The 26,488-nt window shown below is 47.6% G+C and overlaps 4 protein-coding genes across 11 annotated transcripts in view; 2 read left to right on the plus strand and 2 right to left on the minus strand.

Annotated features, from left to right (window-relative positions):
* Positions 1 to 4: 4 nt before the first annotated feature.
* On the minus strand, positions 5 to 5,139 carry LOC128747671 (protein max-like). Of its 2 annotated transcripts, none has more exons than XM_053845721.1 (4): positions 4,973 to 5,139; positions 2,394 to 2,501; positions 697 to 820; positions 5 to 623 (listed from the first exon to the last, which is right to left on the minus strand). In XM_053845721.1, exons 1-4 carry the CDS (start codon positions 5,006 to 5,008, stop codon positions 439 to 441), a joined length of 453 nt encoding a protein of 150 aa, XP_053701696.1. In that variant the 5' UTR covers positions 5,009 to 5,139; the 3' UTR covers positions 5 to 438. The 2 variants fall into 2 exon arrangements, with proteins under 2 accessions (XP_053701696.1, XP_053701695.1); XM_053845720.1 differs by having other exon boundaries at positions 697 to 835.
* Positions 5,140 to 8,447: 3,308 nt separating this feature from the next.
* On the plus strand, positions 8,448 to 13,169 carry LOC128747600 (hepatic sodium/bile acid cotransporter-like). The gene is made up of 6 exons (XM_053845584.1): positions 8,448 to 8,501; positions 10,442 to 10,834; positions 11,516 to 11,720; positions 11,989 to 12,167; positions 12,306 to 12,508; positions 12,588 to 13,169. Exons 2-6 carry the CDS (start codon positions 10,461 to 10,463, stop codon positions 12,641 to 12,643), a joined length of 1,017 nt encoding a protein of 338 aa, XP_053701559.1. The 5' UTR covers positions 8,448 to 8,501; positions 10,442 to 10,460; the 3' UTR covers positions 12,644 to 13,169.
* Positions 13,170 to 13,651: 482 nt separating this feature from the next.
* Positions 13,652 to 17,289, plus strand: LOC128747113 (fibrous sheath-interacting protein 1-like). Of its 2 annotated transcripts, none has more exons than XM_053844706.1 (11): positions 13,652 to 13,849; positions 14,105 to 14,170; positions 14,228 to 14,279; positions 14,336 to 14,502; positions 15,416 to 15,497; positions 15,560 to 15,619; positions 15,964 to 16,074; positions 16,187 to 16,317; positions 16,697 to 16,804; positions 16,907 to 17,038; positions 17,100 to 17,289. In XM_053844706.1, the coding sequence occupies exons 1-11, from the start codon at positions 13,778 to 13,780 to the stop codon at positions 17,109 to 17,111; spliced, it is 993 nt and encodes a 330-aa protein (XP_053700681.1). In that variant the 5' UTR covers positions 13,652 to 13,777; the 3' UTR covers positions 17,112 to 17,289. The 2 variants fall into 2 exon arrangements, with proteins under 2 accessions (XP_053700681.1, XP_053700680.1); XM_053844705.1 differs by having other exon boundaries at positions 13,653 to 13,849; positions 14,060 to 14,170; positions 17,100 to 17,287.
* Positions 17,290 to 17,703: 414 nt separating this feature from the next.
* kiaa1109 (KIAA1109 ortholog) overlaps positions 17,704 to 26,488 on the minus strand; it is a 41,407-nt gene continuing 32,622 nt past the window's right edge. For 2 of the 6 annotated variants that reach the window (XM_053844698.1, XM_053844700.1), the window contains exons 71-91: positions 26,199 to 26,414; positions 25,756 to 25,936; positions 25,483 to 25,672; positions 24,379 to 24,540; positions 24,102 to 24,241; positions 23,842 to 24,037; positions 23,576 to 23,776; positions 23,334 to 23,510; positions 23,094 to 23,231; positions 22,768 to 23,010; positions 22,546 to 22,699; positions 21,450 to 21,607; positions 21,174 to 21,363; positions 20,891 to 21,108; positions 20,574 to 20,825; positions 20,443 to 20,505; positions 20,059 to 20,262; positions 19,800 to 19,994; positions 19,602 to 19,736; positions 18,641 to 18,806; positions 17,704 to 18,581 (exon numbers count right to left, since the gene is read on the minus strand). In XM_053844698.1, the coding sequence (XP_053700673.1) occupies positions 18,365 to 18,581; positions 18,641 to 18,806; positions 19,602 to 19,736; positions 19,800 to 19,994; positions 20,059 to 20,262; positions 20,443 to 20,505; positions 20,574 to 20,825; positions 20,891 to 21,108; positions 21,174 to 21,363; positions 21,450 to 21,607; positions 22,546 to 22,699; positions 22,768 to 23,010; positions 23,094 to 23,231; positions 23,334 to 23,510; positions 23,576 to 23,776; positions 23,842 to 24,037; positions 24,102 to 24,241; positions 24,379 to 24,540; positions 25,483 to 25,672; positions 25,756 to 25,936; positions 26,199 to 26,414 (3,796 nt within the window). In that variant the 3' untranslated portion in view covers positions 17,704 to 18,364. The remainder of the gene's footprint in view (positions 18,582 to 18,640; positions 18,807 to 19,601; positions 19,737 to 19,799; positions 19,995 to 20,058; positions 20,263 to 20,442; positions 20,506 to 20,573; positions 20,826 to 20,890; positions 21,109 to 21,173; positions 21,364 to 21,449; positions 21,608 to 22,545; positions 22,700 to 22,767; positions 23,011 to 23,093; positions 23,232 to 23,333; positions 23,511 to 23,575; positions 23,777 to 23,841; positions 24,038 to 24,101; positions 24,242 to 24,378; positions 24,541 to 25,482; positions 25,673 to 25,755; positions 25,937 to 26,198; positions 26,415 to 26,488) is intronic. The other 4 variants (XM_053844703.1, XM_053844699.1, XM_053844701.1 and 1 more) reach the window with 4 other exon arrangements.

The raw sequence follows: 26,488 nt of genomic DNA on the forward strand, positions 1-26,488 counted from the left end.
CAAAAAAATAAAATAGTTTTATTTAAAGTCTTGTAAAGGTTCGCCTCAACTCGCAAGACAGCTGTTGGCAGTATGTACAACATACCGGTAACATCCATGGAATGGAACATAAGGATTGACAAAATGAAAACGGTCTCACGTAAAAAGAAAAAAAAAAAAACAGTTTTCAGTACGGGCAGACATGATGTGGAGGCTTCTTCTTTACAAACCACTTAGGAGTATAGAGTTAGACACATGACACAGGCTCATTCACAACAGAAATCTGCTTTGAGTGACATTCACCAGGGAAAGGTTGGAGTCAAGTCTGTGTGTGCAGAGCTGCCTGGTTTGGGGAGTCGTGGAACACAGATCACACCTCTCACTCACAGTCTGGTCAGAGATGCTCAGGGCTGGTGGGTTTCTTTTTCTTTTTTTAGAGACTGTGGATTTCGCCCGACTCTAGCTGGGGTCCACGCGCGGCCTCTTCCGGTTGGGCGGCTCGTCCGGCTCCGACTCGGAGCTGGAATCCGAGCCGCCGTCGAATGCTGACACGGCGCTTCCTTTGCGGTTGGTGTACAGGCTGCTGTCGGAGGAGTAGTTGGTCTGGAGCTGCGTGTTCCCTTTGGCCTTCTCCAGCGCTCTGACTGCAAACACAGGAGGCGCATGTGACTCGGGTGCTCAAATAAAGGCGAATCAACAGGAGGCGTGCGGACGGACCCTGTTGCTCCAGCTGCGCGTTCTGCTTCTTCAGGTCGTCGATGTCCTGCTGGTGCGTGTGATTTTTCCTCCTCATGTACTGGATGTACTCTGTGGCTTTGTCCAGAATCTGTGCCCGGGACGCCTGTTTAACACACTTCTTTCAGCACAGAGCGACAGCGTCAACACATACACAGCAGCTGGAAGGTTACACAACAGCACCAAAGACTTCCGATACATGGGAAGAACCTACTGCTCCCACAATACAACCACCTAACAACACATTCAGCCCCAGGCACTCACAAGGACAAGGCAAGGCCCGACTCGGGCTTGGTCCTTGACATGATTCAACCTCCGTTTTAAGCAGTTTCAAGCTCTCAGGGGTCTTCAAGTTCCGAGGTCCAGGAGTGGTGCAAGAAAAAAAACGCACCACCCCAGGCCTTGGAGGATCAAATTGACGCCCCTATGGAAAACGCAGCTTCGGATATAGCAACAAACGCATCAATAAATAAATAACAAGAGCGACACAGGACATTAGGGACGTCAAAAATAATCCCGGGCTTTGCAACGCAGACATGAATGATTCTGCATTGATGCAATGATGCGACTTAACAGATGACTATTATCCAATAAACTGACATGGTTTATCTGTCTAGTTCGTCCATAGAATTGCAACAGCTTAGGGGCAGCCAGCAAATACTGAGGAGGCAAGGAAACTGCCATTGTGGCCATTTCATCACGAACAATGACTGTTTCGGTCGCGGAAAACCTCGAGTTTCCACGCCTGGCAAAGGCATTGGAGCTTCGGTTAACGCTACCATCTCGGAGCCACAGCAACGAAAACTAGCATAATAGAGTCAAAAAGGCAGGCTAGTCGAGTAGCTATAACTATATATAAAGATATATTGTTTTTTGTGAGGAAAGAGAGAACACTTAAAATAAAGAGAGTTGAAATGTATCTATTAGGGAATCGCCAATATCTGGGCTTTGGGTAAGGACCGATACAGATCCCTTACCAGTGTTGAAAGTGTCAGCCTTCCCTTCATGCTGTGGCATGGCACTGGCCATGCACTGAGTGAAAGGCAAAAATGATTTAAGGTTGAATTACAAACTTGGTATTTACTTAAACACAGTGTTTTGTTTTCATTCGACTACCAAATGTTGCAAGCACGTTTTGTGTAAGGAGAGTGACATACTTCCACAGAGCTGGGGTGAGTATCTGCAGCTGCCATGTTATCATTCCGGCCGGTGCCACATGTGATGTCAACGTGAGCTCGAAACCTAGAGTTTAAATGCCAAGATCTGCCCTTTTCACAATACCTGATCCCACTTCAAGAGGCTGGATCGGGTTGATACCCGATACCAGGGTGGTATCGTGTCTCCAAAAGCTGATTTTCTGTTACATAAGAATTCAGGACTGTGATGTATCGCAGCAGATTGAATCGTAGACGGACATTGGTCATCCATTCATGAGACCAGCGAAGATGCACAGGCCTCAGGCTCATGATGAACCCGTTGCCACAACATCCATGATGACTTGGAGACACGAAACCACAAACACTAATAGTTAAAATATTTGTTTAGAAACACGCAAGGAAACATGTCAGAGACATGCAGCCACAGACAGAAGAGGCAAATCTCTGGCAGGAGCCAGTCAAGGTGTGTTGGATAAACAGTCCCCGCTGATGTCAAACACGTCTCACAAAACGTTTCAGTACCTTTTCTCCCTGCAGTGCGGGAACAGAGTCTCGTAACCCGTGGAAACTGTCCTTAATGTGGTCCCTCCGCTTGCGCTCCAGCGCGTTGTGATGTGCTCGCTTGTCTGCCTGCAAACAGTTACAGCACCTAGTTGAGTCTTGAGCGACACAATACTGTTTTTAAGCATCTTCAAATGGCACATTCGCCTCGCTACACAGATGTCAAGCTTATGCCACAAATAACTCAACAGTAATCGCTGACATTTAATTGTGAAAAAGTTGGAGCCCCGTGGAGAGGAGAGACGGTGTTGGACGAAGAATTTTGGAGATGGAGAAACCAAGTAAGAAGAGGAGAGCAACCAGGCTGATCACACACAGAGGTGTGACTACCCTCCAGAAATATATTCCTAAGTAAATTGAGTATATTTCATGAGTAAAGATGAGTCACTTTATGACAAAATTTGGTTAACCAATTTTTTTTCAGTGTGGATCAAGATGGAAGGAGGAAGAAGCAGAAAACACAGAAAACTTTGCTATGAGGAGCTGCATTTTTGTAACATTCACAGTGACCTAAAAACACAAAGAGGAAGTTCAACCCCTAAATTTAGGGAGCGATCCTTCAACAAACTGCTATTGATTGAATCCACTGTGGCGTGGAGGAGCCATTGAATTTGTCCTCGTTTGGAGGTGAAAAGGGGGTTAATGAACCACTTGGGATTGGGGGGAACGGAGAGAGACAAATTAAAGACAATAGAATCGGTGCTTCGACGATTGAGTCTCGCACAGATCTGCCTGTCAGCGCTTCTGCAGGACTCTGTTTTTGTAAATACGTCTGGGTGACAATAAAGCAGTAAGTCATTTTTCTTACAGTTCTTGTCAACACAGAACTGTCAGCACAGTCGGATGGAAGTGAACGTTACTATCTTTAGTTGTTTTGCAATCCAAAAAACTAGGTTTCAGCTCCTGTTGCTCAAATACAAGCATCAACACTCGTATCCAATGTTTGTGGTGATGCAAAAAATATGCAACACGTCTCTTCATGCAGGAAATTATTTATGTTGAGGAGGTTCTGCTGCGCAGCTGCAAAGCAAGTCCACCTGTTTTGTTGCTTAGTAACAACGTGAGTAAGCACATCAAGGGACGCTGAAGGTGCTACGATCAAGCTAGCACCTCGCCCCTTAAGATACCGATTCATTCTGTACTTGACAATGTACATAAACTGAAGTGTTTTGGAACACAATTTGTAATCGCAATGAATCCTGAACATAACATGGTGCGGTGAGCGCTACATCTCTCTCAAGTCGAGCGAAATCCCGGGTAAAAGTAGGTCAACCCAGTAACGTCAAGTATTGTGACTGGGCTGTTCCTGTGTTTGCACCAGCATCAAACCGCTCTCAAACAGACTTGGGTGTTTCACGGCTTCAGCCTGTTTTCATCGACTGGTTTGTTTATTAAGCCATCGGATAATAATTTGCCAGGCATTTTTGTGGTCGCTGACGTTTACTCTGATGACGCCTGATAGAGAGGCGACAGTTTCACAAACATATTCACTATAAAAAAAAACTGTACATACATTTGTTTAATTTTCTTCAAACATTAAAGAGCATTCGTGAGGAATGATTAAAAAAATAGAAGGAGCTATATTGTTCTTCGAGGGAAAACTGGGCTCATCTAGAATTATTAATAAAAACAAATGTACATTTGGTCGATCAACATTTTCAGCTATAAGTGTGGCTGACAATTCACATTAGACGATTGAAATCCATGCAGAAGACACAAAGGATTTTCAGTACTTTGTTTTACACTCAATGCTGAATCCAAACACGCAGCATGATTTATCATACACAGCATCAGGTTGCACTACACAGCGAAGTGCACCCCGTACTATTGAATGTGTCCACATCAATGTGCTTCACTTGGTGAATATCAAAGGTCAGTGTCAGCAAGTATCCAGACCACAACATGAGGAAAACAGAAGCAACTTGTTGCAAAGTGACAGGGCAGGTCAGTTCCTGTCTCAACATAACGCCCAGACAGAAAAGACCTGGTTCACTAAAACTCAAAGTTTCAACCCTATCCTGTGACGTACTGGCTCGCTGTCCAGGGGGTCCCTCGCCTCCTGCTGGGATCAACTCCATTTCACGTATAAACCAAAGAACGTGAATGAATGGAATCTGGAACCTAACCACTTCAACTGAACACGGCAGCTTCGACAACGTAAACCAGAAGGGCGTGTCTTCCTGATCTCCACACGCTATTGAACAAGGAAGCGTAGTAAACACACGGTTTTTAACGCGGACATTTGCATGGACTCGACTGAGAGAATGACGCCCTGCTGCTGATCCTCAGTGACAGACATGCTAGTACAAGTTAGCACGCCTGGCCGTTCTGCTAAAACAAGACGGTTTAAATGTGTTCGTTTATAGAGCACAGCAGGGGGTTAAATGTCAAGCTGGCAGCCAGCGAAGCCCACACACAAACAAACAGAGAGAAAACAACCGGAGAGCGTCGCAATATTCGTCCGAGCGAAACTCTGGCGACAGGAAGCTAACATGCTAAACAGCTAACGATGAGTCGCGGAGGAAAACTGGGGCACGTACATCGCTGTCGACTTCGACGTCATCGTTTTCGCTCATTCTTCGGTGGATGTGAAAAGGAAAATATGCGGCTGTCACTACAGGAGCGGCGGAGCAGAGCAACGAGCCGAAATCATCTAGCACGGCACAGACATGACGACAGACGGACTCGTTCCACGTGATTTGCCTACACATGGACACAACAAAAACGGCGCATGCGCACACCACGGGGCATTCTGGGCAACGTAGTTTTTAGCTCGCGAAACCCTAAAACGAAACGAAAAACGAGGAGGCGAATTTATTCGCGTCTATTTGCCGCAATATTTATGTCGTCACGAATAATATCTTCACTCCTGTTTATGTACGACACTATTTAGCTTCATGGTTAGAATCAGAATAAAATAAAATGAAATAAAATGAAATAAAATAAAATAAAATAAAATAAAATAAAATAAAATCACAAAGGCTGTTCACGGATTTAACAGTATGATAGCTGAGGGGAAGAAGCTGTTCCTGTGACGGGAGGTTCTGGTCTGGCTGGATGGACCGTAGCCTCCTGCCAGAGGGAAGAGGAACAAACAGTCCATGACCAGAATGAGAAGGATCGGCTCTGATCCGACCTGCACGTCTCTGGGTCCTAGAGGCATACAGGTCCTGAAGATCACCTTCTCAGCAGAACGTACGATGCGCTGCAGTCTGCTCTGGTCTCTGGAGGTGGCGCTGTTGTGCCAGACGGTGATGGAAGAGGTGAGGATGGACTGGATGGTGGCCGTGTAGAACTCCACCAGCAACTTCGTCGGCAGTCGTAGTTTTCGTAGCTGCCTCAGGAAGAAGATTCTGTGCTGGACCTTCCTGATGAGGGACCTGATGGTTGGCTCCCATTTGAGGTCCTCAGTGATGGTGGTTCCCAGGAAGCACCAGGAGTCTACAATGGGAATAGGTGAACCAGCCAACATGAGAGGGGACATAGAAACTGTTACTCTCCTGAAGTCTATGACCATCTCCACTGTCTTCTGGGCGTTGAGCTCCAGGTTGTTGTGGCTGCACCAGGACACCAGCCGCTCCACCTCCATCTCAGATGAGCCCGATGATGGTGGTGTCATCCACAAACTTGATCAGCTTCACAGACTGGTGGCTGGAGGTGCAGCAGTTAGTGTACAGAGAGAGGAGCCATGGAGAGAGAACACAGCCCTGAGGAGACCCGATGTTGAGGGTTCGAGTGTCGGAGACGGTCGTCCACAGCCGCACACGCTGACTCCGGCTGGTCAGGAAGTCTGTCATCCGCCTGCAGAGGGAGTCAGGCACGTTTTTGTCTTCATGCAGAGCTGGGAGAACTGTGTTAAAATTGTGTTTATGTATGACACAATTTAGCTTCATGGTTATTTTTAAAATGCTACATTTGTCACAGTTTGAGTAACTTGTTTGATGGATAAAGGAAACTGATGCTTTCTCAGCAAAACTGTCCAGGATCTCATGCAATGTTGCTCCAGCTGAGGCCTGTTCAGAGAGTGGTCAACAGTCAGCAGGGAACTCTTCAACAACAACTCTGCCCTTGTGTCAGGGAACGAGGGCCGATGGTGGTCAGACTCCGACACTGGACCCCGACTCTGCACACTTGCTGCACAGAAAACGGTCCACTAAAATGAAGCCTTAATAGTGTACGAGGAAAAGATGGATGACTGAGAAGTGGCTCTTATTCTCAAGTGAGAGGAGCTCAGGAACGTGTTCCGGTGAGCTCTCAGTTTGAGAAGTTTCGGACGCCTGATTTCAGGTGCAGCGGAGCAGCAGGGATCACAAACAACAGGGGTTTGTTTTAGCGCTTGTTAAATAAGATGAACGCATGCCACTCAATATTACCACTGCGTTGTTCCCCCCGATCGAGCGGTGGAAAGAGTCACGTCTCCTGAACCAAAGTCAGGCCAGAGAAGCTGGAGTGACTGGGGCTTGTTTCTGAAAGATGACCTTGTTTCCTGGGGCAACGTCTTGTCAAAGGGTTTCCTGAAGATGGATTCTTCCGACTTTAATCAGTGAGGTCATGAACGCATGGTCACGAGTTTGGGAATATGCTGAGAGTTGAATGACACTTGAAACGGCTGGAAAAAGAAGAGAAGAAAAGACACGTTTTAGTCACAAAGTGCGACAGAGAAAAAACTACTTTCCACCAACTCTATGTACAGATCAGATAGAGGAATTGAAGAGAACAAAAATTCCAAAACGTTGTTTAGTTGCTGGGAAAAAAACTGTAAACTGTACAAAAACACAATCGATAGTCGACTCTGATGTAAGAGCACTCAGAGAGTGCAAACCTCTGCCAAGCAGCTTCACCCCACCACAATCTCTCAACATTAAAGAGTGCTGCAAAAAAATTCCCAGATCCGAACGGTGATCCAGTTCGCTCCCCAAACTGAATCCTTTTCCAGTGTCGTATATTTCCTGAAAATTTCATCTAAATCTGTGCATGGCTTTTGAGGTTATTCGAACACAAATGATCAGACAGACAGATAAAGCAAGGCCTTTAGAAACAAATCCTCCGGCAGAGGTCGTTCATCAGCCCGCAAGTGAAAATGAAACGAATTTAAAATGATCCAGTGTGACTGCCAAAACCCAGGATGGAACCTGGAACATAACCTCCATGGCAGCGGTAATAAAAACAGAAAAAATAAATAAATAAAAATTGCCACTCCAGACATATATTGTAAAAAAATATTTTGAAAAATAAAACATTAAACTGTTGTACCACAGACAAGTTTCAATAAAAACACTGGAAAAACAAACCTTCAGCGTAGTCCATATTTTGGGCGCTGGGAGAATTTTGTTTCTAAAAAAACATTTGAAATACAGTAAGCAAAACAAATATTTTTATGAGCCCGTTTTCACACGGGGCCAGTAATGCAAATACTTGGGCACATGGCGACAAGTAAGAATTTCTCTTGCGATGGACACCCTGGACAGGCCCCCAGTCCATCACAGGACACAGACAACACGCAGTCCTCTGTTGATGACTGTATGTGCTGGAAATGGAGCCAATGGGGGCATCAACACCACAATGAGGAAGTCCACCAGAATCTGTCCCAGAAGTGGGCTGACTTCCAAGTGGATTCCAGGAGTGGACACGTGAGCAGTGCTGTGGATTCATCTTGCCATAATCTCCTCTGTGCTGTGCAAGATTAGTGGCTACTGTGGGGCTCCTCACGTGAATCAAGCTGGACATTTTTGTGGGGCAGCGCCTCATTCTGGCAGCCAAAAGCAGCTCCATGAAAAGCTGTTTCCTCCTGAATGGACCTCCCTGCCACACGGACCGGCGGGTTGATGGGGAGCTTTCCCACGGTGGAGCGACGCCGGCATGTGTGCGGCGAGCGTTTCCCGGCAGAGAGAGTTTTAACGGGAGACAAGTTTGCCTTTGAGATGCGCTGGAAGGACTCGGCCTGATGTCACATGAGAGGGGGAGGAGGGGGAGGACGGAGAGGAGGGAGAGGGGGAGACTTTAGTTCCTCTACAGAGGAAATAGTTGGAGGCATGGAGGCAAGTGTGTGAGCAACTCGGAAGAATCCAGGTAGGAATTTAGCTTCAGTCTCTATTGACTCAGGAGACTCTGTTTACCTATGTTGGTCAATAATATTGTCAGCCACATAGAAGTTTGTAAGCTTCAACTTTGGTTGTATTTTGTTCGTAATTTTCTTTAAATTCAAAGTTTGAATGTGTTATTACCTTTCAACAACTTCCTGACGGTGGACTGTAGATTTCAGTGTTTGGTTTCTGTCTGTCGGAGCCAGAAGCTTTTGCCGTATGGGGCCAGAACAGGGACAGTTGACATTGGCATCGAACAAAAACATATGCTGGCTGAAAAAAAGAATATAGGATTGGAAAGCAGAATATTGGCTGAAACATTTTTGTATTGTGGTTGAAAACTAGAAGGGTTTTAAAATGAAAAATAAAATAATTTCTATGTTCATTTATTTTTAGCCAATATTGGGTTTTTTTTAGCTGTAGCTCACCAGGGAATGTGGCAGCGACTGTGGACCATGTATGAATGAACTCAAGTCCACGAAAGCGTTTGATAGAGAAAGTTAGAATTTTGGTGGCATTTAGTCAACTGTGATCAATAAAAGGCAGCAAATCATTTATAAATTAATACATTCTAAAATAATTGTAGTCCTTACAGCGGGTTATACACAGAGCAACCACATCTCAACGTTCCAGACGGCCGTTCGAGAATCTACTTTTCCCATTACAATGAATGGAAAAAGAAACAATGCGTTCCAAGCCTTAAAATAGTCTTTTGTAGGAGTGAATGTAGAGTGTGTGCTGCAGGTGGCTGTTCCTCTATGTGTGTGGCCGCTGCATGTGGGAGGGGTTGCCGAGTGAGTGACGTCTCTCCAGAAGTGAAGAGGTGCCCGGTGCGTGTCCAGCTCTGAATGTGCGCTTCTGTGCAGTTTGGCTGTGACAAAGTCATAAACCAAGTCACGCTCTGTCCCAGACTGGCCTCATCCCTGTCCCAGCTCCAGCCCACAACAGGACATCAAACCCTGGAGTGAGCGCTCCAGCACCTCCCCTGTGACACTCTACCACGGTCCAGTGTGGAGACAGGAAAGGTTTTACACCTCGATATGAAGAAAAAACAGTCAGTAAATGGAGCTAACGGGACACGTCTGCATACAGAGGCTGTGTTATACACAGTAACAAAGCACCTCGTGGGTCAGCTGATCGGTCCGCGCACGTTATGTTTTTTCCGTTTTTTTTCGGGGGCGTTGAGTTCTGGATTTTCGTTCGAAATCCAAAGAAAAAAAAACTCAAAATTTTTGTTCGAACTCTGATTTGTTCGAAGTCCGGGATGCTTGAAAACCAAGGCACCACTGTACTAACATTTGCCTGCGACGGGTACTAACAATGCGCGCGGTAGAGATTTTTATTTAACCAGACAATATTGAACATATTGAGCGTTGTTTAATCACTAACTTTGAACTACAGTTATATAATCATTCACCTAACATTTTTCTACACACGTATATCCAGTATATTGTCACAGCTCTACTACGTTACTCAGTCATCGACAATGAAATAAAGTGGGATCGCTTGCTAAACAAAAAAAGAAAACAGAAAGAAAAACACATTTGAAATATATTGTGAGAAATGGTGCAACGGTGGTTTTAATGGTTAGCAACCGTTTATGTCTGTGTAACAAGTGACTGTATTGAACTCAATCTATCCGACAGTGGTGTCGAGTGTCCCGGTTACTGGTGCATTCATTTTTAAAATGGCCGCTCTTCCTCATTAATAGTATATTCAGAACAATGACGCCTGAGAAAAAGCCGTTATTGGAGCAATGTACTGTGCGTCACTGACAGTGTACAGAACTAGTCAGCGTTTGTTGCCTGTCAACATCCACTTGTTGTTTTCAAGACCCGAAGCAACACAAACAGCGAAGTATTGGTTGTTTGACCACGGCTGCCCGCCTGCTTCTTATTTAAGCCGTCGATGTGATTTCCTTGTCAGTTGGAACACGTCCGCGGCCATGAACACCACCGACGTCCTGGATGGCGTCCACCACCAGCAGCAGGTGTTTGGGAATAGAAGCGCAGACTTCCTGTCCAGTGGCATGAGCGGCGTCATCAACATCTTCGCCGTGGTCATCCTCTTCATCATCATGATCTCGCTCGGATGTACCATGGAGGTTTCCAAAATCCGGGCTCACCTGCTGAAGCCCAAAGGAGTGGCCATCGCCATCGTGGCCCAGTTCGGCATCATGCCGCTCACCGCTTTCTGCCTGGCCAAAAGCTTGGACATGGAGCCCATCAAGGCGGTGACGGTGCTGATCTGCGGCTGCTGCCCCGGGGGGACTCTGTCCAACGCCTTCTCGCTGGCCATAAACGGAGACATGAACCTCAGGTAGGAGCCCATAAATCCTGAATGATTCCATCGCTCACAATGTAGACCACAGTGCTGTGCATGTAAGAGATTGAAGTTACTCATTTAAGACAGAATGGTGAGTTCTAAAGGGATTTAAGAAGAGGACGTCGAAGATGCCACAGAAAAAAGCCCATCCAACAAGCGATATTTAGGGGCCCAGGTGACTTTAACCATCCTGTGACCTCAGCAGGCACTTGACAGAGAGCAGTTAGCTCCATTCAACCCATCCTCACTCCCATAGTGACACATATTTTTTTCGTCCTACACCGACACCAAACAGCCTTCCGTGTGGCATGTTGACGCATTGGTGTGTCAATGGATGGAAAAAAAAAAAAAAGGCCTATGACACGTTGTATTTAGTATGAATGGAGCGCCATCCCATACGTTACTGAACCCTAACGCTGTCCACGGCGTCAGGATGCCACGGAAGGGGGAACATGTGCTTCAATTGAAAATGTGTCAATGACAAAGTCTTTCTCAAGGTCAATATATTACGCCATGAGAGTGAGGATGGGTTGCAACCAAACACTGCAGTGCCGATGTTTACATTAAGAGACACACAGAATGTTTCAATATGTAGATGTAGAACAAATCTTTCAATACCAGAAATAAACTGATGCACGACTCTTCCGATGCTCTATGTTCTGCGTTCACTTCCAGCATCGTGATGACCACCTGCTCAAGTGTTGCAGCCCTGGGTCTGATGCCCCTGATGCTCATGTTGTACTGCAGAGGATTTCCAGGTCTGCAGGAAGCTGTGCCGTACACCGGCATCATCATCGCGCTGGTCCTCACTCTGGTGCCGTGTGGCATCGGCATCGCCGTGAAGCATTACAAGCCGAAATATTGCGGCATAATTTTGAACGTAAGTAAAGCCTGCCTCTCGTAAAGGCGGGAAACCATGGTGCAGGTCTCTGCGTATCAGGGATACGGGGTGTTCCCTTGCTTTTCAAAGGTTTTCTCATGATTCGGAAGCGGCAGCGGTTTGAAGAATGTCCTCTCATAGAGATGATGTCATCTCCCTCCGGGATGTTTACTTTGAAGGCCATTATATAACCTTGAGTTTAACCTTAACCCTGACCCCGTTGGATTCCTCCGATCAAAATAGTGACAGGTCTTTCCTTCACCAACAGGGAGGCATTGTCATCATGATCATATCGGCCATTGTGGTCTTCACCCTCTCGGCGCTGTCTCTGGGAGAGACCATATGGTTGATCCTGATGCCGGACCTCATCGTCGCCGCGGCCCTGATGCCCCTGATCGGGTACATCCTGGGATACGTTCTGTCCCTCGTGTGCCGACTCAGTCATCAGTAAGTCACTCAAACCCAGAGCCACGTGTCCGGCAACAGTCAGTGAAGCCCTCCATGTTGCCGCACATTCTCACACCATCACTGACCGAGCGGGTTTTCAAGACAAGCAAACTGAAGACGTCGATTCTTCCCCTGCAGATGCAGCCGAACCGTCTCCATGGAGACCGGATGCCAAAACATCCAGCTGAGCACCACCATCTTAAAAGTGGCCTTCCCCTCGCAGGTCATCGGGCCCATGTTTCTCTTCCCGCTGCTGCTCTACATATCCCAGTGGGTGGAGGTCATTTTGCTCATCCTGTGCTACAGATGTTACCAAAAGCTCAAAGGACCGGCGGCAGCGGGTAATTGTCACAGCTGCTCGTCTTGTTTTCAGACTCCAGATGTCACTTTGACTGACTCGTGGCTCCTGCTGTTTGACAGAACCAGAGATATACAAGTGCGTGAACCAGGACGAGGTGAAGCGGCCGCAGGTGTGAACAGCTGGTCGGACCGTCAGGACGACACGCGCATCGTGTAGCCCAACGTATTCAGGCTCCCGCCAATGTGATTAGAAGAAGTAGGAAGAGGATCCACCATTTTTCAGAGCACAAGTCGCCGTCTGCTGTCACCCGGCCACATGAAAGCTGCGGGCACTTCCTGTATCTAGAGCAGGTGCTGTGGACTGACTCCCTCCGGCGGGATGATCGTCTGGAAACTAACCCAGGTTCAATAAGATCATTCCAATGACTTGTGGTTACATTTGGCTAGTGGAGTTCCACTCAACTCAACTCAACACGCCCGCGGAGTGAACAAAATGACTGACCTGCTTGCTGTTAGCTATGTGTTAATGTTTGTCACCACACCTTTAACCTCTAAGAAATGTATTTCTCAGTCAGTCTATTCTTGATGTATTTTAAAAATAACAACGGCGACAAATCAATGATCATGCAAGTGTTTTATCAGGAATGTTTTTATGACCAAAATGGACAATATTTCTAACACTGTAACAAAAAATGACTTTGTAAATATTACAGTTTCTACATTAGAGTCTTGTTTTAATAAAACAATTTGACTTGAGTAATTTCCAGATTATCGTTTTTGCTAATCCCGTTTCATGTTTGAGCTCTGAAAAAAAACAAAAAAAAAACTTGAGTTGATCACATGATGCATCCTTCTGATTCCAGCGTTCAAGTTTCAAAAATGACAATTCAGACACATCCTTTCTAGCGGATACAACGCCAGATCTTGCCTGCAGCTTCAAACAAACAAATCTCCGGAGTGAACGTGTCTAATTGTTGTCGAACGAAAATAGAGGACAGCAGGTCTGTCTTCGTGGGAAAGGCCCTCATTCCATCCCTTTTCTTGCCTGCAAAAATCTCCAGAATAAACTGCAGAGAAAAAGTAGGAGACGACAGTAGTAACTACTGCTATTGACCATCAACAGAGGGGTGTCACTTTATCTGGATCATCAAGGTGTCAAAGCCAAAATTTCGCTTTAAAAACCTCAATGTCAACAGGAAGTGCCTTTGTTCAGTCACGGCAAGAATCAACTACAAACCCATATCGATTCATTGGGCGTGCAAATAGTTGTGTTGTGAAGCAAATTTCACCTCGAAACATCGTATAATAAAATGATCAAGTCAAAGATTCCTCGTCCTCAAAAGGAGAATTTATGGAATCAACAGGTGTCACCGGGAAAGGCGGTAAGAGGCGGGTATTTCTTCAGTCTGACACAGAGGAAATGGCTGCACTTAACTTGAAAGTTTGACACTGAAGTGTCCCTTCATGCTGTTCAGAAGCTAGCTAGCTTAAATAAGCGGGTCACGAAAGATGTGTATCGATCGGACAGAATTGAGCTCAAAGATGGCGTCCAACCTGCTACGTTGAGAAAGCTAACCAACACTTTGGTGTAGGGGGGAGGAAATGTCAAGATGAAAGCCACACATTCTATGTTGAAGGATTCAGGAACGCACACGTCGGCGACCGACTCTGACCCGATGAGTAGCGACGTCGCGGACAACCAGGTAAAGGAGCGGTCCACAGATGTGGGACGTCGGATGTTGATGTGCGACTCCCAACAGCGATCCAGCAGCCCTGAAGGAGACCCCGACTCACCGGGACTCAACGACCTCGGTTTGTGACGCACTTCCTCTGAGGCTATCTCTGGTCTGACCCGGTGTCAAACACAGGTGAGTTTTCCGTGGCCGAGGACGAGGAAGCCAATCAACAAGAATTCCAGAAGGCCATCGAGGAAATGGCTCGGCTGGATTCTCTTCTGTTGTCGGCCGCCTGTAAAGAGAAAGTGGCCAAGCGCCACCTCAGAGAGTCAAAGTCCAAACTGTGGAGGGAACTGCAGGTAGGTACTCGGGAAGTGTAGCCCAGTCTTCAGTCCAGCACTGACGTACGGATCCAGTGGGAAGATATTCCAACTGTTGGGATGCATGAAGTCACTGACTGACCAGGGGCCTTTTTCACCTTAGGGTTGGTCATCCAACTAGTGTCCGACCACTTCCCTCCATAAAGGAAACACCCAAGGTCCTCTATTCTGGTCCAACTTCCGTCAGGTTCCTCCGAAATTGAGATCTTATCAATCTCATCTCCCTGGAAGAAAACTGTCGTCCGGGACAGACCCACCCTACAGTCAGACCTGAAGTCAATTTGAGGTCAGATCCTGGTGAAAACTGACCGTCAAATAATGACCAAAGAAAATCTTCTCGTGGCCCATATGTCCGCCCAAAACACCAAGCATGTGTTTTCCAAGTAAAGTCAATAGCCAGTGGGACAGTGAGCAATGCTTCTACGCTGAGTTGGCACCATTAGTTCTGTTTTCATTCTTTCATCATTTGTTCTCGTCAGCTGGGAGAAAAAACATTCTGTGTTTTATATATTTTCAATGCGAATGTAGAGTCAGCATAATTCAGAGTGTATAGTCAGCTGATTTTTCTTTTGAAGCACTTTTTTTCCCCACACATTTCAGGGTTGATTTCCCCCCAAAACAGAGCTGTTTACACAATTTACCTAAAGGGTTTTACGCCTCTTTTATACCTTACACGCCCACCACCTTGTTGAGGAGAATCTTCTATGTTTTGTATTGTCAATATTGATACCATTTGATCTCATGTTGTGTTTCCTGAGCAACACTTCACCATTGAATGATCCTGGTACAGCTGTTGCCTGTGTGTGAGGTGGTGGGTGACTCAGCGCAAAATGCTCAGGGTGCTGAGTAAGCAAGGAAAGAACTGTAAGAATAAGTGATTTACCGTTGACAGGAGAATATTCCGTACGGCCACGTTGCAAGTGCCAAGGAGGCAAGGAACACGGAGATGTTTCTGGCTCTGGATTCGTATTTTGGTAGGTCACATCGTAGGAAGCCGATTAACTGTCCTGGAACTGGATTGGTTCTGATCTCGCAGGGTTTGAAGGGAGAGAAGACAGTACAGCAGCAAGCCGAACACCTGATGACGAGGAGCCAAGTGAGTTCCTAGAAACCGTATCGGAACCATCTAGCTGCCCTTATATTTGAGGGGTGCCCAGTCTCCCATCCAAGAAATTCACCTGCCGGTACCTTCATGAGCTGCTACGATACTCTTTTTCCTTAACTCCTTGGGGACTGATCTGAGATATTTTCCGGAAAATGTTGAACCCAACAGTACCGGTTCTGTTTCTTGTCGGTATGCCTCAAGAGATACCACTGTTGAGGCATACCGACCGCAGTGTCAACGCCACTTGGGCTCCCACTCATAGCCTTAGCTCGGTAGTCGCGTTGTTGTGTCCTGTCAGTCGTCTGTCATCGATCAAATACTTTTGTTCCGTTTTGGTCCCACACCCAACATGCGAGCATCACCATTGAAAGAAGAGTCCAGTCAAGCGGAGTTCTCGAGGTGGTCGCCCAATTCATCCTCGGAGCAGACGAGAAAACTTCAAGAGGGTAAGAACGTCATAACATGGAAGGAGGGAATGGGTTCATGAATATAGGGCGACTGCACACAGTAGAGAACCCTGAATGGCCAGGATCCCGTCATAATCAGGATGTTTGACAGGTGAAATGGAGTTGGGCGAAACTGGCACTTCAAGTCGCAGGAAGACCGATCCAGGGCAGCAAGAAACAAGCCCTTTGGATGAGTTTTATGATGAGCAAAACCTGGACCAGAGAGACACAGAGGAGCAAGAGGTACATAAGAAACTAGAGCTGGAAATGTTCTGGTCTTTTAGCCGACGTTGCCTAAAATGTGGGGCCATAGTCTGCAAGTGTCCTTCACTGGTCACCTGAAGAAGATTGGGCCTTTGAGATATGGAGAAAGGGGTTGCATGCTTGATTCAAAACAACGGGCGGTGGAACTGTTCTGGGAGTTCTCGTACCAACATGTCCGCCATGTCAGGATCTTGTGAACTCCAGTAGTAATGATGGTGCATGACTGCAATTGGCAACTTTGCTGGGAAAGTGCTCCCTCTGCTTATTGAGCATCTGGGGCCAGACCAAGCTGTTGCCCGGGTCTCGGGTGCTTCAGAATGAAGTAAATACTCTGTCTCACCCTGCCATGTTTATTAAGGAGGAGGATGGTGACGTGGTGATGACGGAGGCAGAGAAGACCCGCCTGGCGGAGCTTCTCTGGGACATCAACGGAGGGACTATGGAGAGGGGTCAAGGGGACAGTGAGGTAGGCGCAAACATAGAAGTTGGTAAACCTCCAACAGCTCTTCCAAGAGGAGAGTCTGAAGGTCAGACTCCGTAGGTGAAACTGTTTTGACCCGTCTTCCAGAGGAACTTCTCTAACTGTTACGCCCCGGAAGCCTCGGAAATGGAGGCGCTCAGAGAAATCGATGCCAAACTTCGGAAACTCCTTTCCGACGAAGAGTTTCTCTCCGTGCAGAGCACCTTCATCACGTCCCTGGTAAACCATGAATTCCTGCACAGCGATTTGTCAGACATCTGAACTGTTTTCTGTCTTGCAGGACGAACCTTAAAGCCTGAGGAGGAGGTGCCAAGTTTGATGGATCCCACAAACATAAACCTTCACTGTCTTGTTCCTCTACTAAAGACAGACTTTCAAGTCACGAATGTGGCCACTATCTTGGGGACAAATCAGTTAAAGTTATGGAGCAAAAAATAAATAAATGAAAAAAAAGAGCTGTACTTTTGTTCCGCATTAAATACTTGATTCCAGTATTTGTGATTTATCGATTGCTGCTTTTGCACAATGCACTTGCAGTTAGGTGGTGTCTCATTTCAAAGGCACAAAATCTTCCTTCAACCATGGTTCTGAGGAATGAGGTGGAGGGATAAGCCATTAGAATTCAACCCCCAATGGGGAAAACAGAATGACTGAAATATTGAGAAGAAAATAAAGCGCAAAAAAAATTGCACTGGAAAAAAAAGGAATTGGAAATCAACACCAAGGAAGTGGAATGATCAGAAGTCGTAAATATTCTGTGGTAAAAGAAAAAAACGAAAAACCCAGAGAAGAATAAGAAATGTATACTAATAATATCAAAAATAAAACTCGTCTCAGTCATCGTTGAGCCTGGTGCTCACCGCTCATGCAGGCCCTGACCTGAGCCACCGTCCAACCAGCTGCTGCTGCTCTTCTGCTTCTCACTTCTGTCCCTCATCCTGGAAGCCGCCCTACACAGGAAGTGATAACAGAGGAAACGGTGTCTAACATCCGCAGCTTGGCTGAAACGAAACCAGAGAACCGCAGAGTAAATCAAATCAAATGGCATCTTTTTTATTAAGTTAGGAAACCAACACGTTTAAGAAATTGAATTATATACACCGGCTCTATTACATGGATTAAAAAAGGATAAAAACAAGCTTGACACACCAAGCTAACACTGGACAGACACACACACGCACACACACACACACACACCTATAAATAATAACCATCCTCACGTGGAGTCGGCTGCTTCACATCCAACGCTCACTGATTCGCTCTTAAATATCCAAAGGCTGCTCTAAAAAAATAAATCATATCTAGTGTGTCTCCCTGTGGAACAAAGAAAGGCCATGAATCGGGAAGTCATCTCATGAGACGTCGGCGAGTCTTAAATAAAGCGTTAAGGTGGGTGATGGCAGGTCAGGAGGCGGGGTCTGTCACCTTTCGTCCAAAATGAAAAAATCCCTACTTTGTTCAACATATACAGACGACGCTTCAGCTGGAGGTTCAGGCTAGGTTTGTACAGTAGTGGCTTCAGTGCTCCAGTGACTGGACAAGACTTCAGTGCTCCTCGCGGTCCCGCCCCTTCCTCTCCTTCTCGTCCTGCAGGGCGGCGCCCAGCTTCTTGATCAGCACCGACAGAACTTTGTCCAGTGGGTCCATCACGCCCCGCTGCAGCCATTTGGGGATGGTAGTCCTGGCGTGATGGAAGCCCAGCTTCTGCAGGATGTAGTCCACGCCCACCGGGTCGATCTTGCGTCCGGTCCAGGAGATGAGCCTGCACACACAGGTGAGCGGGTCAAAAGCAGCCCCGCGGAGAGGAGGGCAGCCGCTCACCTGAGGGTGGGCTCCAGGTGCCAGGTGTTGCACATGAACTCCCTCCAGTCCACCGTGGTGTAGTTGATGCTCTCCTCTTTGTCTTTGTCCGAGGAGCTGTTGTCGTGCAGGGCGGTGGGGCTCTTCTGACCCGGCCGGGCGGCAAACATCCGCGGGGCAAACAAGGCTGAGGAGGACAGGAGCTGTGAGTCGAGTGCATTGTACAGTCTGGGCGCTTCAGTCTTATTTTTGTCCATTTTATACTCAACAAAAGCTGCTTCCCCTTGGTAACGCAGTTCTATTCAATCCAGGCTGTACAGTACAAGTACCAACTAGTGTTGATGGATCAAGAAACTTTGAACTAGTAACCAGACTAAACATCTGTAACATAAAGGCACCTGGACAGAAACAGGGGAAATATTTTTGGCAAAATTAAATTGGGAATATGATCTGAAACACTGCAGTTTTCTGGAAGTACTGACCATAATTAGTCAGCAAAATATAAGAAAAACATTCTTTCAGATGCCTCACATTATTGACTCTTTGAAGAAAAAATAATATTTCTCAAGTATGTCAACAAAGATGTATTTCCAAAGAATTCTCTTGATTATTTGATGCATTTTCAGGATCATCAGAGCGTAAATCTTTGTTTGAAAAGATTGAATCGTTCAGCTTCGTGAACGTGGATGCATATTACTAAAATAAATATCGAGAAATAAATTAACGGACGGCACGGATTACACTTCAAGTCCAAACAGAAAGTGATCATGGCCTCAGCTTGTCTCCTGAGAGGGGACACGGTCCGAGGCAGGGCTGCTTTACTCCCTTGCTCGGAGTCAGACAAGTGAACTGGGTCTCAGAACTCAAGTCTCAGGTGCGACTTCTAAACAGTGGTGATCTGTAGCTAGTGCTGGCAGCACATGGCATCAGAAGCGACAGATGAAATTCACGTCTCCGTTTAGCATCTGGGAACAAGACAGACCTTTCTCCTTCTCCTTCAGGTAAGCTGACACCAGGTCATGGAGGAACATGATGAGCTCGGCGTCCATGGTGACGCAGATGTGGTCGGTGAACTCTGTCACCACGCTGCACTCCACCTTGGGCTTGCTGTCTGGGTCTGCAGCACAAACGTAACAGCAGTGAGAAGCTGCTCACGTCACCGACCACGATAATGTTCCACCTGAGAGCGAAGGCTCGCTGGGTTTCTGGACGTGGATGGACTTGAAGTCCAGCTGCATCCTGGGCAGTGCGAATATGGTCTCGGTCTCGTGGTTGTAGCTGGAGTTGCTGCGGAAGCTGCTCAGCAGACTCGAGCTCTTGGCGGCGGCGCCGGCCTCCTGGTTGTTGGCTTCCACATTCCTGAGCAGGTTCAACTCTGGACGGAAGAGAAGGCAGAGTCAGGGCCACATCTGAATCTCCAGAGACGGGGTGTGTGCTACCTTCGTTCCTCATGGCAGTGACGTAGTTGAACCACTCTTTGACGGTGGCTACGCCGTGCGGCGGGTTCTCGTGGCGGCGCCGGGTGATCTTGGTGATGGTGGCCATGGGGCTCTCCAGCGCGCCGCAGGGTTTGGTCACCATGGTGTTGTGGCCCAGATGGAAGTCCAGCGTCTGGACGATGTAGGTGGAGTTGTCTTTGGTGCCTGTAGGAACCAAGCAGCGCATATCAGACACCAAAAAAGAAGCTTAAATGGCGTCAATAAATTGAACTCAAGACAGAGTTTTGTGTTTTACTCTCTGTTGACGTCTTGTCACAGGGTTGAACCTAACCTGACCCTAGCTGTTTCTGTGGCCGACTTCTCAATATATGACCTTCCCATTACCTTTCCTGTAACACACTGAGTAATCTTGCGACGAACTGGGCTCTGACTGTTCCTTCCTGCAGCCTGCACCCAGATCCAAACAGTTAAGTCTTGCATCTGAAGTGAAAGAGGGAATAAAGATGGAGCCTTACCATCCTCCCAGATCTTCTGTGCCTCTGTCCAGAAGGCAATGTTGGGCTCCTCCAGGTGGAACAGAGCCCATGACTTGGAGCGGAAGTTGGGCCCGTGGAAGCAGGCCAGGGTCATGTGGTTGCCGTGGAGACTCATGGAGCCGCCCAGCTGAACGGCGTCCTCCGGCAGGGGCATCTGGAAGAGCGAGATGTGGCACCCGGCGATGACCTTCAGCACGCCGGGCCAGTGGCGGTGGTGAGCGGCGTCCATGTCTGAGGAACAGAGCACAGGGTTGAAAACACAGGCGTCTCTGCAACATATTCCACCAGGTGCTCACAAAGCTCCGTGGCTCCTTTCTCGGCGTTGATGACAGGGGTTTTGGGGGGCAGGTAGGGCCCGGGGCCCCAGGTGGACAGGGCTCGCTTGCTGGTGTCGAACTGCTGCGTGAAGAACTCCTGCAGCTTCATGCCAATCTTGATGAGGTCCGGAGTGGTGGAGCGCGAAATGATGACCTGGAAAATGTCCCACTGCAGATCCCCATGGACGAAGATCTCGCTGCATGGAGGAGAGGAGGAGGTGAGGAAACATGCACTGAAGTCATCGGTCAAAAACACTCCCACCTTTTCTCGGACATGCTGTTGTCCACCGTGCACAGGTTGACCTTCCACTCGTCCTGGAGCTGCAGGTCGGCATTACTGAACACTCCCATGAGGATGCTGGAGCCCATGTAGTCCACCCGGGCCTCCGTGGAGCCCATGGTGATCTGGATCTTATGGCTGGGCTGCTGGTTCGGATGCTCCGAGATGTGGGCTGCAAGGATCCCACGTTAAACGCGAATTTGACATCTGTGGTTGAGAGTTTCAAAGCGGAGGCTCGGCAGGAAGTGTCCCACTTACAGACCATCTCCAGCGTGTTCACGTCGATGTTCCCGCCCACCACTCCACCTTTGGAGTCCAGCTTGGATCGGCCCAGACCCACAGACATGCTGATCTCGCGGTCTCTGTTGCTGCCCACAGACAGGCGGCCCTGGCTCTTCAGCCCGCTGGTGGTCCAGCTGGAGAGCAACAGTCACGAGTCGTGAGGAAATGAGATCCGACTGACCCTCGGACAAAGTGGCCAAGCTCATAAAACTGCGTCTGATTCATGCTCTCAAGAGTGAGGTCTAGTCTGGAAAAACTTAAATTGAAATGGCAGTGAGGAGAATCATGAGCGAAGATGAGGCAGCAGCAGGAGATTAAATGTGCAGTCTGAAACCCCCTGCCCCCCGAGAACAAATGGTAAACCACCTCAATCCACAGAGGATGCATTGGGTTTCGTCGGAGTCCAGAGTGCACTTCCATTAACTTGATCAAATGAAAGCCAAGTTTGCTGTGAGCTTCTCTACCTGTCTCTCTGCCCATCCAACTGATATCTGCCTCCCTGTCTATTTGTCAACCAGTCTGTCTTTCTGCCAGTCAAAGCCTCAGAGTGCGCACGGCAGCTTGTCTGTCTCCCATCATTAAGGCCTCTTGTCTTCTTGGTCTGTCTCTCTTTCTCTCTACATGTCAGTGAGCCTCACTGTCTTACAACTTCTGAGTCTAACCGTCTCCTTTCCTGTCGACCAGAGCCAGTATTTATTCACCTAACAGTGTCTTCATTTTCAGAGATCAGTAGGTGGCACTCTTGGTTTAAAAACTAAGGCAGGTTTTGTGTTGTTGATCAAATCCAACGATGCTAGAGAGCACCATCTAGTGAGACACAGTTTCATGAAACTTCATACAAACAAGTTCCCACCCAGGAGAGGTTTAAAAGTTGCATCAAAAAAGATGTACTCAATAAAGGACAAGAGAAAGAAGCCTAGAGATTTCCAAACATCAATATCGTGACCATCTGAGTCTAAAATAAAACCCTGAGGTCAATAAAGGACACCTATTCCAGGTTTGGGGTGAAGACAGGGAATTTTGGGAATTTCTCTATCTATCTATCTATCTATCTAACAAAGACAAGGCTCACGTGTTGTTCCCCATCACGTTGCTCATGTTCATCTGGACGGTCAGCTGCTTCAGGTTGATAGCAAACACCACCAGCGTCTCCCACGGCGCCCCCTGCTGGCCTGACGCTTTACCGTTTTTACTGAAGGCGGGTGTCGACGTTTTGGACACAGAATCTGAAACAGAATGAACAATGAGTAAAGGAGTTCAAAAGACCCGAGGGGGCATATGGTTCTGTCGTGACCTCGTCTCGGAGCGGACGAGTCGGACACACTTCTGGTGCGACCTGGAGCCGGCGACTTGAGGTGACCCATGCCGCCGGGAGACATGTTGCTGGTGGCCGAGTGCTCGGAGAAGACATTGGGGGACTGAGGGATGTGAGTCCCTGTGCTGCCGTCCCACGTTCTCCAGTAGGCTTTTCTGCTGGACTCGGGCGACAGGTGTGACGTGACGTTTTCCGCTGAGTCAGGAGTGGCAGGTACAGATGCTGGACAGCAACACAAGTGCAGGGACATCAGTGTTGCTCGACTTTTCATCATCCCCATAGACGTTTAAACACAAGTTCTCTACCTGGCATGTTGATGGTCTGGTCTCCCAGGAAGAGTCGGCGTGCGATGCTCCGCCGGTACCAAGCTCTTGGGAAGGCCAGAATCTCACTCAGCCGTCTCATGTCGTACTTGAAGGAGGCGGAGCCGATGTCACAGACAGCTACACAAGCCGTTCATTTGAGTTACTTTGAGAGTCTTTGTCAGAGTAACATAACAACACTTGTTCTTCCTCACAAAATGGAAAACATTTCACAAAACCTACCCGAGATGTTGATGAGGGTGGTGTCCATTTTTCCACCCTTTCCAGGAACGAAGCTCTCGATGAAGGTGGGTCCTCCGGTGCGTCTCATCCGGGACAGGCTGACCTTTACAAACTCCAGGTTTATGCTCAGAGAGTCCTTTCTTCCTGTGACTGAAGACGGCTCCTCGTCGACCGACCCTTCATGAGAAGAACCGTCATAAGTAAGTCTCAGGAATCCGGGAACATGTTGCGTGGTTGCTCACCCAGTGGTCCGGGGCCAGGGGGCAGACCTGTAACGGCAGACTTCTGCTTTCCAGCGCCGTAGGGGTGAAAGACGTAGAGGGAGAAGTCGGACATGCAGGCAGTGAAGCTGAGGCCTGAGGAGTTACTGGAGGGGCCGGTGAGGTCCGACTGGCTGCTGCTGTGCCGGGTCCTGCCCAGAGGGCTGCCCAGTAACGGAGACGCTGGCGAGAAGAGAAAGATGATTCATTCCAGTCCAGTGGGAGCTCATGGTGGTTGAATCTTCTACCTTTGCTTGTCGGCAGTTTGGGGACGTGCTGTCCTGGCGGTGTGGAGGACGGTGGGTGAGGTCCGTCTGTCGGATGGGACCCTGTCGGGTTCTCCAACTCCCCCCGGTTCGAAGAGAAGACCAGATCTAAGGAGGGGAGTTTGAGCATACACTCCACCCGAGACATGGGCAGGCAGCTGAAGCGGATTTGTGAGGGCTGCAACACAAACACAAGCAGGTTGAGGGGTTTTACTGGGATTCACAGAGTGAACTTAACATACCTGGACTCTAACGTAGACCACCACGTCCACAGGGAAGGAGGAGTACGCTGATGTAGATGAGGAGACCAGGGAGGTAGTGGACTCCTCAAGAGGCTCGACAGCTTCAAACTGACCCATGTCCTCTTCCTGGGAGGCCACAACTGAAAGGAGAAGTGGAGGAAGCGCTGCATGAGTTGCATAAATAACATACATTTGAACAATAATGTCACTTCATTTTCTCTGACATGAGATGAGGATTGTACTCCGTCAATACTGGTGGTTGAGTCAGCCAACGAACCTGAATAGTTTCGGTCCACCGGCGTGATGGGGATGGTCTCCAGAGCTTTCTCCAGGAAGTCAAGCAGACAGGGGCTGATGACCATTTCCTCGGGCAGAGTCTGGAGAGCGACCCAGGCGTACAGCTTGGCCGTCTTCACTCCTCCGCTGCCTTTTCCTTTCGCTGCAGAGACAAAGCCACGACATAAGTCTCTCACAGTAATTGATATTCGAAGATCAGATGGAATCGGTGGCTTCTAATCACTCCATCAAAGTGACACATCGCGACTCTGAGGGAGGATTTTGCATGCAGCTGATTCGGTGGATGTAATCCTCTCGTGTTACTGGCCACATTTGCATGCCATTATTTAGAATTAAACAGTGATATAGTAGTGATTTATCACTGTTGTGGAGTCTTGACTGTTCACTGCAGTAAAGCCAAAGTAAGAACGCGACAGAAGGAATACGTATTTTTCTTTTTTTCTTCCTCTGAACTCCATCTTTAAGATTGAAATATGCCGAATTGTTAGTGATATTTTTTCCTGGTGAACATGTTTTGATTACGTTTGACTGTTAATAAAGAATGTTTTATGCATAGTTTTGTATATTTCTAGCATATTTCATAATCCATATCGATAATTCAAAAATAAGTGGATAATTGTGTGAAGTATTACAGTATAAATGTGAACCGCATTCACAACGAAAGTAACAGATTATCTGTGGGAAATGATGGACAGTTAAAGGAAAAAAAACACATCCATTCTAGTAATTATTAATTATTTCAGTTGATGTTTTTCTCCAATAATACACCCTGTCTTTTATTAAATGTACTGATATATTTTGGAAGATTTGTTAACCCACAAGTCATCAACTGAGTCCATACATTTCACTCCTTATATTTGGCAGCCAAAATATATTTAAGCCACAATAATCCTGATGAGTAACTGTATTTCAAGTCATCTCTACTTTGCGTGGAATGTTGTGCTTTAAAGAGCAAGTGTGAGTTTTTCTTCTTGTCCATTCTAATTCCCTCTGCCTGGTTTGAGCGTCGGTATCCATGTAAATGTAGCCAGTGACCAGAGATGGCATGAGGGCATGCGATTTAAGATGAGGAAACGCTCAGTACCTGATGGAATAGGTGGGGGCGGGGGAGGTAGGAGCGAGTTAGTCTTGCTTTGAACAGCATTTGGGAGAGTGGGGGGGCCGTTATCTTTCATACCAAACAACTTTGACTCCTTGGAGAGAGTGCGCGGGAGAGATGATCCCCGCGAGGCGTTGGGTGATTCTGTCTTCAGGGTCTTGGAGTTATAGTGCAACTGCGGGCATGAAAAAAATAATCGACATGAACAACAGGAGAATCGCTGGCAGTGGTGAAGGTGAGTGGGAGAGGGGCGCTGACCTTAACGTCTACTCCTGGAATGTAGAAGACTGTGGTCTCCATGTCGTTGGATTTGGTTTGCAGGGAGGTGGGACATTTCTTGCCAGCGAGGAGATGGGTGGTGGATGTGTACGCAGGCTGCAGCTTCTTCTTCTTGGGGGGCGACTCCTGGTCCAAGCTCCTGAGGCTGCGCTCGCAGCTTCTGCAAAACCAAGTTTAGTTGGAAGTTTCCTTTGAAGCACTCTCCCAACAGCTTCAACAAAACATGTGTATCTTTGGGTCGTGGCCATTATTGGCCACATTTATAAGAGCTCAAACAAACCTGCAATAAAGCTCTAACACCCCAAAGAATCATCCCTTTCCTGCTACTCTATAACTCCTCATAAATGATGTTTACCACCGGCGTATTGACCCAGAAAAAGGAAAAAAATCACCTAAACTTATTAGTTTGTCTGTGGAGTTACCTCCTAAAGGAGACGTCCTCGTGTTCGGCCTGTTGTGTGGTTGGATGAAGGACACACTTTCCGCTGTCAATTTCCACACGTACATCCAGCTCGAAGTCGATGTTCCGTTCGGTGGCGGGGCTGCCAAAACCCCGACTGGCTGGTGTGCTCGGCCAGCGCTCACTGAAGAGCTGGCTCACGGCGGAGAATCCTGAGGACTTCCGGTTAGAAGTTTGACTGTCGAGAGACAAGCATTTTTTTTTTATAAAGCATTACTATCTCACCTCACTGGTCCACTGTCACACAGACAC

This window comes from Synchiropus splendidus, chromosome 16 (genome assembly GCF_027744825.2).
Source record: "Synchiropus splendidus isolate RoL2022-P1 chromosome 16, RoL_Sspl_1.0, whole genome shotgun sequence".
Classification (NCBI taxonomy): Eukaryota; Metazoa; Chordata; class Actinopteri; order Syngnathiformes; family Callionymidae; genus Synchiropus; species Synchiropus splendidus.